This window comes from Rhineura floridana, chromosome 5 (genome assembly GCF_030035675.1).
Source record: "Rhineura floridana isolate rRhiFlo1 chromosome 5, rRhiFlo1.hap2, whole genome shotgun sequence".
Taxonomy (NCBI): Eukaryota; Metazoa; Chordata; class Lepidosauria; order Squamata; family Rhineuridae; genus Rhineura; species Rhineura floridana.
In genome coordinates this window covers 184,716,920-184,729,742 of record NC_084484.1, presented here as the reverse complement: position 1 = coordinate 184,729,742, position 12,823 = coordinate 184,716,920, and the positions used below count along the sequence as shown (strand labels likewise).

At 46.2% G+C, this 12,823-nt stretch overlaps 1 protein-coding gene across 1 annotated transcript in view; it reads right to left on the bottom strand.

Moving 5' to 3' along the window:
* LOC133386132 (disintegrin and metalloproteinase domain-containing protein 20-like) overlaps positions 1-12,823 on the bottom strand; it is a 90,358-nt gene that overhangs the window by 54,595 nt on the left and 22,940 nt on the right. The window contains exons 9-12 of the mRNA XM_061629738.1: positions 11,016-11,173; positions 9,305-9,470; positions 7,424-7,621; positions 1,683-1,754 (exon numbers count right to left, since the gene is read on the bottom strand). Of these exons, the coding sequence (XP_061485722.1) occupies positions 1,683-1,754; positions 7,424-7,621; positions 9,305-9,470; positions 11,016-11,173 (594 nt within the window). The remainder of the gene's footprint in view (positions 1-1,682; positions 1,755-7,423; positions 7,622-9,304; positions 9,471-11,015; positions 11,174-12,823) is intronic.

Below are 12,823 nucleotides of genomic sequence, written 5' to 3'. Positions count from 1 at the left end.
CCTACTCTCTGCTTTCTGCTTCTTAACCAATTCCTTATCCACAAGAGGACCTCTCCTCTTATTCCATGACTGCTAAGCTTCCTCAGAAGTCTTTGGTGAGGTACCTTGTCAAACGCTTTTTGAAAGTCTAAGTACACTATGTCCACTGGATCACCTCTATCTATATGCTTGTTGACACTCTCAAAGAATTCTAATAGGTTACTGAGACAGGACTTTCCCTTGCAGAAGCCATGCTGGCTCTGCTTCAGCAAGGCTTGTTCTTCTATGTGCTTAGTTAATCTAGCTTTAATAATACTTTCTACCAGTTTAATAATGGGCTCAAGTTGCAGGAAGCCAGATTTCAACTGAACATTAGGAAAAACTCTAACAGTTAAGGAGCCATATGACAATGGAACCAATTACCTAGAGAGGTAGTGGGCTCTCCAACACTGGAGGCATTCAAGAGGCAGTTGGACAGCCATCTGTTGGGAATGCTTTGATTTGGATGCGTGCATTGAGCAGGGGGTTGGACTTGATGGCCCTATAGGCCCCTTCCAACTCTACTATTCTATGATTCAATGAAATACTTCTCAACAAAGGAGGGAGGCTTGCCACCAGAGGGGACTTTGCTCAGGGCCCTTCAAACCTGGAGCCAGCTCTGATATGCAGGGGCTTCTTCACTTGGGCTTCTACAAAGGCATTTTTCTGAAGCAAAATATCACCATGTAAGATGGAGCATACCACTCTGGTATTGTTTGATCACTACCAATAGCCTATTTGTTTCTTGGCTCGTTGCAAGGTGCTCTTTCTTGTGTTTAAAACTGTAAACAGCTTGGGACTTGGGCTTCACAGAATCCTAGAACTGGAAGGCTAAACAAAACGTTATACCTAATGCACCACTCGATTTAAGGAAGCTCTGGGACCTGAGCAGCATGCTTTCTGGCAATAAGAGGACAATGGCGAGACTGTCTTGGCATCTTTCTCCATCATTATGGTTAACTGAGAGACATTTCTTGATGTACTTTCTGTGCCCCATGTCTAAACAGGCCAACAGGCACTCTCAGTAGCTGTTGACAGCTGCAAAACTCACTTACCAGAGAGGTTTGTCAAAGTCAGATCATGTTTAGTTTCAGGAAGAGCTTTGGGTTGTTATTTTGTTATATGTGTGTTCATATTATTTTGAACTGTTCTTAGGTGCCCTGTTCCCTTGAGATGGGGTAGGACAGAAGCTAAACTTGCTAGACATCCTAGGTAACTGTTACATGAATCACCAGGTTCATCAAATGTGTAGAATTTCTAGGCAGGTAGTTTAGTCAGCCAACAGATACTGGCTTCAAAAAGCAGCTCATTCAAGGCCAGCCCTCCTTGTACTCAAAATGGGCTACCTATGCAGAGTCCCCCCTCTAGGATGCACACCTTAAAGTGATAAGGGGTTTGAGAGTGAAGAAGAAGCTGAGAGCAATGCCGTCAGGAGTCTAGACCAAGAGGCTAGACTCCTAGCAGGGGCACCCAAGGTGCAGATTCATAGGGTCGCCATAAGTCGTGATCGACTTGAAGGCACATGACAACATCAAATGCAGAGTCAGCCAGTGGCATTCCTCATCACACTGGCAGAGGCACTACAACTACTGGGATACCCAAAGGCATATAGAAACATTTTATGTAAGTCACGCTGTAATTCTAGCAATATTCTATCCACGTACCTGTTCACTGGCCCCTGAAAATTTCATTCCTGGTTGTATGAATAGATTCAGGATCCCTGCTCCTTCTAGTTCCTGGTAAAACACAAAAAAGATGCAGAATGCTATAGCTTACTAGCTCTTTTACGGTTTAATAACAGATTGTTGTTCTGAGGGATTTGCAGAACAGAATTTTGTTGGGATGATGGGTATCATCTGTATCCATGGTTTTCAAACGTTCTGCCTCTCACAGACAGTGGACCCACTGCAGTTTTATATGTATTTTAAAATATTAATAACACACATTTCCACGTTTAGCTTAAGAATAGCCATAATGCTTCTTGCAGGAATTGTGTGATTTCTTTACCTCTTAGGCAAGGGCAACTAGAACCCGTAATCTCCTACTTCATGTTCTCTAATTATGGTTCTGCTCTCGGAAGACTACTTGGCCAAAGAACCAACAAACACAAGTGTATGCCTACCCAATAATAACCAGCTCTTATTTCACTGCTGCTTAGCACTGAAAGGGTGCTTTTAAATGTTCAAAGCGTTTTGCATACATTATCTATTTTAGTCCCTAGAGCAATCCTGTGAGGTAGGTCATTACTATTCTCCCCATATGGGAGGCAGGGGCTGGGCTGAGAGTAGCTTGCCTAAAACCAGCTTCGTGAGTTCACAGTAGAGGCAAGATTTGAACTGGGGACACCATTTTATTCCTTTATTTATTTATTATTTGATTTATATCCCACCCTCTCCCAGCAGGAGCCCAGGGCAGCAAACAAAAGCGCTAAAAACATCATAAAAACAGCCTTTAAAATACAATAAACAAAACATCTTTAAAAACATTTTTAAAAAAAGCTTTAATGACATCTTTAAAAAAGGTTAAAAACATATTTTTTTAAAAAAGTTTTTAAAAACATATTAAAAAGCAATTCCAACACAGACTGGGATAAGGTCTCAACTTAAAAGGCTTGTTGAAAGAGGAAGGTCTTCAAAAGGTGCTGAAAAGATAACAGAGATGGCTCTTGTCTAATATTTAAGCATAGGGAATTCCACAGGGTAGGTGCCATCACACTAAAGGACCATTTCCTATGTTGTGCTGAATGGACCGCCTGATAAAATGGTATCTGCAGGAAGCCCTCACCTGCAGAGCGCAGTGATCGACTGGGTACACAACGGATAAGACGGTCTTTCAGATATCCTGGTCCCAAGCTGTATAAGGCTTTGTACACCAAAACTAGAACCTTGAACTTGGCCCAGTAGCAAATGGGCAGCCAGTGCAGATCTTTCAGCAGCAGGGTGACATGGTGATACCCTGCCCCAGTGAGCAGTCTCGCCGCCACATTTTGCACCAGCTGCAGCTTCCGGATCAACCTAAAGGGTAGCCCCACATAGAGTGCATTACAGTAATCCAGCCTGGAGGTTACCAGTGCATGGACAACAGCGGTCAGGCTATCCCAGTCCAGAAATGGCTGCAGCTGTCTTATCAGCCGAAGCTGGTAAAAGGCACTCCTAGCCACTGAGGTCACCTGGACCTCTATTGACAAAGTTGGGTCCAGGAGAACCCCCACACTACAGACCTGCTCTTTCAGAGGGAGTACGACCCCATCCAAAGCAGGAAACTGACCAATTATCTGTTTGGTTTGATTCCATTGTATTATTGTATTTATATATTTTCTGATTGTTTTATTGTTATGTACACCGCCCAGAGAGCCCTTCGGCTTAGGGCGGTATATAAATAAAATAAAATAAAATAAAATAACTCGGGAACCTCCAACCCACAGCGCCTCTGTCTTGCTAGGATTCAGACTCAGTTTATTCTCCCTCATCCAGTCAACCACCGAGTCCAGGCAGTGGTCCAGGGCTTGCACAGCCTCTCCCGATTGAGATGTTACAGAGAAATAGAGCTGGGTATCATCAGCATACTGCTGACACCTCGCCCCAAATCTCCTGATGACTGCTCCCAAGGGCTTCGTATAGATGTTAGACAGCATCGGGGACAAGATGGTACCCTGCAGCACTCCACAGCACAACTGCCAGGGGGCCGAAAGACAATCACCCAATGCTGTTCTCTGAAAATGACCTTGGAGATAAGATCGGAACCACTGCCTATGATGCCCATCTCACCAAGTCGGCCCAGAAGGATACCACGGTCAATGGTATCAAAAGCCACGGAGAGATCAAGTAAGAGTAACAGGGTTACACTGCCCCTGTCCTTCTCCCAATAAAGGTCATCCATCAGGGCAACCAAGGCCAATTCAGTCCCATAACCAGGCCTGAACCTAAACTGGGATGGGTCAAGATAATCTGTTTCATCCAAGAGTACTTGCAATTGCTGCGCCACAACCCTCTAAATCACCTTCACTAAAAAGGGGGTATTTGCAACTGGTCGGTAATTGTTGCAGACCAATGGGTCCAGGGTGGGCTTTTTCAGAAGCGGTCAGATCACCGCCTCTTTCAGGGTGACTGGAACCATTCCCTCCCACAATGATGCATTGACCACACCCTGGATCCATTTGGTCAAACCCCCTCGGCAAGCTTTAATAAGCCCAGATCATCATTCATGTATCTCAAGTTTCCTAGCCCCTATGCAACACCAGCTCTCTATCAATGGTCTGTTCACATGTAATGCTATGCCATAGTTTATTTGATCATCTGAACCTTGCCCAAGCGGCTTAACCATGGTTTGTTTACCACAAAGAAAGCATGCTGGTACGCCGTGGTTTGTTGTTGGCTTATAAACCTTGGCTTCTGTTCACCATCTTTAAAAATGGCTTGAGCACCTACACAACCCAAACAGCAGATGAAAAATGAAACTGCTCCCAAGGCTGAGTAGCTGTCACTGGCACTTTGCTCAAAGAGACCCTGTCTGCCAAATCTGTCTAGCCACAGGAGCTGTTCTCCACCCTACTCAGGGCTGGCCCCAGGCATGCAGGGGCCCTTAGGCACCAGCCTGCCCTGGGCCCTGGCACATGCACGCACACCCCACCTACCTACATACCAGGCAGGCGGAGGAGTGGGAGGTAGGGCGGGAGGTCGAGCGATCGAGCAGGGGAAGGGCAAGCAAGGGAGCTGGAGGGGGCGGAGGGCGAGAGAGGAAGGGAGGGAGCAGGCGTGCTGGTGGGCAGCTCCTTCCCTGCAAGCTGCAGCAGGGGAGCACTACTCCCCCACCATAACAAGGGGCCCTCGGGATGGCCAGCAAGCGAGCAGGTGCGATGGGATGGCAAGCAGGCAGGCAGCTCCCTCCCTGCGATCCGTGGCAGGGAGCTTGCTGCGGAAGGGGAGTACTATTCCCACACCATAATGAGGGGCCCTTCAGGGTCCTCTGTGGGCCGCAGGGCCCTCGGCCAGGTCCTCACCTGGCCCTGACCCTACTCCTCCAAGATAAGCCTTTTATCACAAGGTAGATAGTTTCATTTCACAGCTGACACTGTGAAGTGAGAGAAATATAAAGGGAGCATTGTCCACTCTGAGCAGTGCACGTCTGTGAAAGGAGTAATACAAAAAAAAAACACAAAGAAAAGCTGCAGAATGAAAATTAGCTAAAATTAAAAATGGAAATGGACTGCCTTCAGGTCAATCCCAACTTATGGCAACCTATGAATAGGGTTTTCCTGGTAAGTGGTATTCAGAGGGGGTTTCCCATTGCCTCCCTCTGAGGCTGAGAGGCAGTGACTGGCCCACGGTCACCCAGTGAGCTTCGTGGCTGTGTGGGGATTCGAACCCTGGTCTCTCAAGTCGTAGTCCCCCAGTGTTGTAACTTTTCCTCATTTAGGAGTTGCTCCATCCCCTCATGCATAACACCATTATTATGAACAAGGGGTTGACAATGGAAATGGTCTGCCTTCAAGTCGAATCTGACTTATGGTGACCCTCTGAATAGGGTTTCTATGGGAAGCGGTATTCAGAGGGGGTTTACTGTTGCCTCCCTCTGAGGCTGCGAGGCAGTGACTGGCCCAAGGTCACCCAGGGAGCTTCATGGCTGTGTGCAGATTCGAACCCTGGTCTCCCAGGTCCTAGTCTAACACTCTAACCACTGCACCATACTGGCTCTCTAGCTAAAATTACTTTTATTAAAATTGTTAAAGCCTCTCAGAGTAAAATAAAAATTTAGCTTAATGTGGAGGTGTGAATAAACAAATAAGGCTCCATTTAAAACATTTCATGAGTTAATTCCTCAAAAGGCAAACACTTCTTACAATATCACATATTTTAAATTCCTGTGGTACCTTAAGAAGGTCACACTTCTTAAGGTACCACCATTAAATCTAAGGTGGATAGAAATAATCTCAATCTACACAAAAGCCATACCCCTCCCCTGAAATCCCTGCAAGGTGCATTTGAAAGTTTGTTGATTGCAGTATGCAATTTAAGGTTAATCGGCACCTTTTCTTTGATCGCTGCAAGGCAATTCACGTAGTGCCTGTGTATCTCCTTACTGTTGTCCCAACAACACTCCTTGCCTGACCTTGACGGCCTGCTGTGTGAACCTGCTTTAAGTTAGTTTTTTGGGCAGAGAGGTGGTCCTTCAGTGTTAGGGATTCAGATAGTGTTTTGTTTTTTGCATTTTGAGACAGTGGGCATTCCAGGACAATCCCACCAAGCCAAAAGACACACAAGTGATTGTCAGCTATGACACATGGGAAAGAATAATGAACTTTGACCTTTCTGATAAGGAGGATACTATAATCAATATGCTTAAATCTGCTTATAAGAGATGAGAGGCTTTCTTCTTTTCCAAAGAAAATTAAGAAGTTCTTTGTGATGCCAGCTAGTGGGGGGGGGAAGGGAAGTTGTGGGCAGCGGAGATATGTGAAATCATTCTGTTAGGGGTTTGAGTCTGCTTCCAGCTAAAACAGCGGTTAGCAGGATGTAACACCTGACACATGATAAGAACCCCCCTGAAGTGCAGTAAGTACATGCACTCAACACATGCTCTGGAAACCCCTCCTCACTACTCTAAGGAGGAGATACATCACGTGTATCAGTAACCACACCTCATGAAATGGGCAGCTTACCATGTATGGGATAAATCTAGAAGGTTCTATGTGACGCATGTATAACTGTATAAGTCTGTAGGTCCATGGTTTGAGGGGGAGATTCTTTGACGCTTTCTCCTGATGTACATCAGTATTTTCCTTTATTGCAATAAAGCTTGTTCAAGCAACTGCCACTCCTAAATTTGACTGGTGAGTTATTTTTCCTTCCACACATGCAAATGCCTTGAGTTTTAAAGATCCTTCCTGGTAGATGAAGAGGACCAGGACAACCTGTCTCTTGCATCATTGAACTCCCAGGGGACGGCTTACCAGAAGCTAAGAGCAAAGGCATGGTGAGAAGAGAAGGTTAGGGTCGTCACTGATCTCTGGGCATTTCCACATGTCCAGAAGAGAATGAGTCATCCCTTTAGGGAATATGCCATGCTCACCTGGCTTTTGGGGATACCACTACAATGCCACCCAGTACAGGGAGAACATGAATGCCTTGAGGAAGACATTCAAGGAAGTCACCACACACAATAAATGCTTGGGAGTGGAGCCCAGGATTATGCCTTTCTGCAAGGGACTGGTGGCAACCACCCTTCTAAACTGGAGAGACATGACATAGGCATACATAGTAGTGAGTGGCTTCCAACTAGCTTCAGAGATGACATTCAGGCAAACCTTATCATCCACACCAGGAACATCTGGCACAATGAGGCAGCCTCCTTCCCCCACCCCAGGACCCTCCAGTCAGGTACAGCTGCAAACTCTGCCTAGACCTACACTATCTAGCATGAGCGTTCCATGGGCGGCCCCCACAGCTATCTTATCCCCCTTCTCAGATGCTGCAACATCTTCAGAAGCAGTCTTTCTTTCAGTCTGGGGGTGTGCCCGCTCCCCCTGCCTTTTCTGTGGTGTTTCAAAGTGAAGAAGGGGCTTGGAGTAACCACCCACAGTGGTGGTCAGACAGCTCTGCAGACCCTGCAAACTCAAAGCAGTGAGTGAATGAGGAAACAGATATCCTACCAGCACCACCCTCAGACCATACGGCCACCATCACCCTGCGCCAAAGACTACCACCTCCCATAGAGGCTGTACTTTTGCTCCACAGTGAAAAATCCAGCGCTCCACTCTTTTCCGAACAAGAAGTGGAAGAGTGAGAGCAGGACAGGGAACAAAAGGAATGACAGCATCTATGCCGGACCTGGGTTTGCCAATTATAAGACATAGTTTAAAGAGGTGGCCCAGCAGAAGCGAAAGACCTGCCTTGTAAACTGTTAGTGCTTGGTACTTTAGCAGATGAAACTAACATTGGGGATTATGCAACAGAACGTGCCATCCTGCGAGTCTCTGTGGAATCAAACCCAGCATCACTCTTCACTGGCTTTGAACAAGGAGGCATTCTAGACTTGGAGTATACCCGCTCTGTAGATCTCACGCAAGATGGACTGTGACCTGGGAGACCAGGGTTCAAATCCCCACACACTGGGTGACCTTTGGCCAGTCACCGCCTCTCAGCCTCATGAAAACCCTATTCATAGGGTCGACATAAGTCGGAATCGACTTGAAGGCAGTACAGCATTTCTAAATTAAAGCCCTTTCAATTTGGATTTATGCTGAGTGGCAGAACTTATCAACAACTCAGGAACACATAAAGTCTAAACCATTTATTTATTTCATCTTTCCTACAGGACAATTAAGCATTCTAGGTGAGCAACTAGAAGAGTAAGCAGCTTGGGAGAGGGCACCAAAGACTAATGCGTAGGCGGCTGCTAGGCTTAAGAACAAGAGGAAGAGAGATCATGTACAGCTTGCCAAAGACTTAGTTAAGACCCTAGGGACACTGGGAATAGGGCTATAGAGAACATGTACGAGCTTCTGCAAGCCAATGAACCAGGGCTGTAGTGCCAACTCTCCTTCCTTAGCCATGGGAAGGCTTGGAGCACACTTGTGGGACTGCAGGCGCCGTGTGGCTCATACCACAGCCCTAGACCTGGGGTGGTTCCTCTGTCTCCCTACCAATCTTTCCTAAATATGAAGGTAGGGAGGAGAGGGACTTTGTAGGGAAGGAGGTGGTGTTTCAGATATTTGGGGCCTAATGATACCATTTTGGGCTTTAAACACTAGTGTGAGCACCTTCAATTGGGCCCAGAAATGAACTGGCAAACAATGCAGCTATTTTAAAACATGTGCAATACGAGTTCTAAAGGCAACCCCAATAATCTGGCTGCTGCATTTTGGACTAGTTGAAATATCTGAGTTGCCTTCAAGGGGAGCCCCACGTACAGTGCATTGCAATAGCTAAATCTGGAAGTTACCAGAGCATGAAGAATCATGGCCAAGTCACCTCTGTCCAAAAGGGGCCATAGCTGGCAATCAGCCTGAGCTGGAAATAGGCATTCCTAGCCACTGAAGGCTCCTGATCCTCCAGTGATAGTGTTGGATCCAGGTGAACCCCCAAGTTATGAACCTGCTCCTTCCAGAGGAGTGCAACCCCGTCCAGAACAGGCTGTCTTCCAACATCCTGGACTCAAGAACTTGTAACACATAATACTTCTGTCACACATAACATTCCTGTCTTTTCATACATACATTTTAAATATATACATCCACATCTTATTAATTCTTCTGGATACATATTTCAGAGCAGTCTTAATATCTGACCTCATCATGGCCGCAGTCGCATTCTTCTTTGTCGTCAATGATACCATTTCCACAGATTTTTCTCCTAAATACGTTGCTAGGTATGTCAAGAAAACATTCTTTTCCTGGTTTTCTGATTGTATCATAATATACCTGCCTGCTGCAATTACTCAGTCTTGAACATGTTCTGCAACAGAGGGGAAATTATTATGCAGCATGATGAAACAATTCATTTATTTATTATAGTAATTTGTATCTTGCTCTTGTTCTTAAGGTGGTGTACAACAATATATATATATATATATATATATATATAGTTTAAACTATTTCAGATCTTCAGAACATTAAAATACACTAGCATAAAATGTATAAAACTATTTATATCTTCTATTCTTATTACAGATCACAGGCAGATGCTTAGACTATGGAAACTAGAAAATCACTGTACCAATGATGCTACTCAAAGAGGCACACGGTAAACTTTGAGTATGAGGAGGTCCTGCCTTTACATGACTTAAGAGGCCCAGATCTTTCACTGGACACATACAATTACTAAGTCACATCACTCTATCAGTAGGGCAGCCTTGGCTGTTCCACAGCCTGGGGCAAAACAAATGGTGCTGTTCCCTCCATACTGTCACTGCACACTTGAGCTTGACATCCCTGAGATCAGTGTTCTGAGCTAGGGAAGGTAAGCATGCAGAATGCAGTGCTCTCTTTGCCAAGGAAAAGTAGAAAACCTGGATCCTAGCACTAATCCCAGGAAGGTTGGGGGGAGGGCATTTAAAAGGAAAACCCTGCTACACCAGCTCCAGGCTGGCACAGCTGAGGCCTTAAGGCTTGGGCCCCTTTGGGGATCCATGGGGCTTTCCACTGGCTACTGCTGGTAGCAGAACCACTAGTGGTGGCTTTCTGCCTGACTGGGTGAAGCCAGGCTCTCCGTCATGGCGCAGCCCCCTCCAACCAGTAGCGTTCCTCCCAATCAACAGAAGCTGCTTCATGGCTTTCACCTTGTGGCCAGGCTTCATCTTCTTATGGCTAGGAGCAAATGTATAATACCTATTTTTGAGTATTAGTATCAAAATGTTGACTTTTAGATGGACCCTGTGGAGTTCACCCTCAGTTCCTCAGCCATTCTTCTGATGATCCATCAGTTGTCTGTCACTGGGTAATATGCCCCTCTTAGAAGTCTGCCCCTTAGTTATTTTAAGTGAATGGAGCTTAGGGTAGCATACATAGGGTTTCCCCAGGGCAAAAGGGGAACATCCAAGGGAAATTGTCCTGCACAAGTCCCACTGGCCACTGGAATGAATTTTGACAGGGATGACAAGAGAACTTTTAGGTGGATGTGCCTGCAAGTTATACGAAGCAGGTAATTAGCAACTTCATCATCATGCTTTTTAATTTTTTATTTTGCTAAACAGCAGGAGCTGGGGTGGAGGGGCAATGAAGATCAGGACTGCATTGGGGGTTAGGGGGAAGGGGACTTATTCCCCCACAGGAAAGCCAAGCACACAGTTGCTACTTACTGTACTTACTGCTTAATGTAATCTATAATTTGAGTCTAAGAGTGACACCTGGACAGACCTACTTCTTTAGTGACAGGAAATCAACTGAGCAAAAAGATAAGTTGTGGTTTGAAGGCAAGAACGTGATCAGTTTTATTTATTTGCCTTCCCAAACTCAAACAAAAACGCCAGAAAGGAAAGAATAACAATTGAGTACTACTCACGGATTGCCCCCTGCTGCCATTATACAGCTGCCAGGCTTGGTGCAATTGCAGTCACAGCCCCGGGCTTTATTTAATGGTGTGTCGTCATGTGCAAAGCCAAGAGAATGACCCAGCTCATGAGCAATTGTTTCGGCATCAACTTTAGGATTTCTATATGTCTATATATAACAATGAAGAAAAGCAATGGAGGATCTGAGGTGAACAGAATATTAAACACTTTCAATAAAGACATACTTCATTTATTTTATTTATTTAGAGAGTTTTACAGACTACTTAATCACAAAACGTTCTAAGTATATAACAAAATTATTGATAAAACACAGCTAAAATCCACAGCACTGTTAAAAACCAAGTATATATGGTGCCTCAGTTGGGGTTCTATGGAGTGGGGGTGGAATCCAACCATCCTTTTGGCTATAGCCCATTTCTAGAACACTTTGGGGGTCCAGAGAAGACCTCATAGTTGTCACAATACTGTACGCTTTGTGGCATTCATTTTAGTTTCTGCTCTGGCCTGTTCTAAAGGCTCAAGATAAATTATAATATTATAAAACCAAAGAAGCATAACAATGAAAAACTCTTAAAATACAGGGTGGAATTCAAAGTAGTGGAAGAGTGAACATCTTTTGTACATGAAAAAAGTTGGGCTGAAAGTCTTGCTCAGTGGACTGTTTCAGTCTCCATCCATGTCAGACCAGGGATGCTGCTGGGCAGGGACCCAGCCCCGGATCATTCCTTTATCACCCCAAATCTCAGCCAGGTACTCTGTACAACCATGAGGGGGTTTTCTTTGGGGGGGGGACTTGGCTAGTCAATCAGTGGGCACAGCAGGCAACCTGCTGCTTTCATTGGTGTCGGCAGCAGCTGCACACCTTCCCCATGTGTGTGGGAGGAGGCACACGGCAAAGGCCAGCAGTGCTGTAGCTGAGTTGCGCTGTACTATGGAATAAGAGACCCAAGCACACCCACTCTTAGTGCCTGGAGGGAGGAGAGGGGGTACTAAAAATGAATGGCCCTAATAAGCATAACGTCTCCACTCCCACTCAGCACAATCAGCCAGGAGGCATGAGGCCAAGAGCCCCCATTGGCCCACCCGCCCTGTCTGCATCCCACCACCCCAATCAACGACCACCAGCTCTCCTCCTCCTTCCCACCAACCCCCTCAGCTCTTACCGTAGAGACACAAATTCAGTCATCCTGCCTCCTCCTCTTGGGCCCTCCTGCTCCAAACTACGCAGTAGCCCTGGCTGATGCCACCCATAACTCCAGCACAGCCCTAACTTCAAGCTAATGCCCAAGCCAGGTCCATCCGCTTTCCACCCTCAACCCATGCTCAAGGTCTGCTGCCTGACACTGCCCCTTCCTCACCGCTGACCTCTCCCTCACCTTGTTCATCAGGCAGAGCCAGCCTGGGCCTTTCCCATGGCACCACAGCCTCCTCCGTACAGTTAGAAGCCCCTCTACCCACACACACAGGAACCCTCCATATTTTCCAACTAAGGCGCCTGGTTGGGAGTAGGCTAAAGCATGGCCTATCACCTCTGTCCCTCCTCTGCCTCCTCATGCACTGGCAATGCCCATTAGGTGCACACCTCTATCTCAGCTTTGCACCTGTTGGCCGACACTGCTGTCAGTCAAGGCTACCCAATTCACAGTGCAACAACAATCTCGTGCAAATACACACAACCACACACCACAGACACACTATATGCATGCTCAACACTATGTACATGCTGGGCCGTCTAGCTGGGATGGGTTTGGGAGGCACTGTTGTACAGTGGCTGCAGCCCTACCTGATGGACGGGACC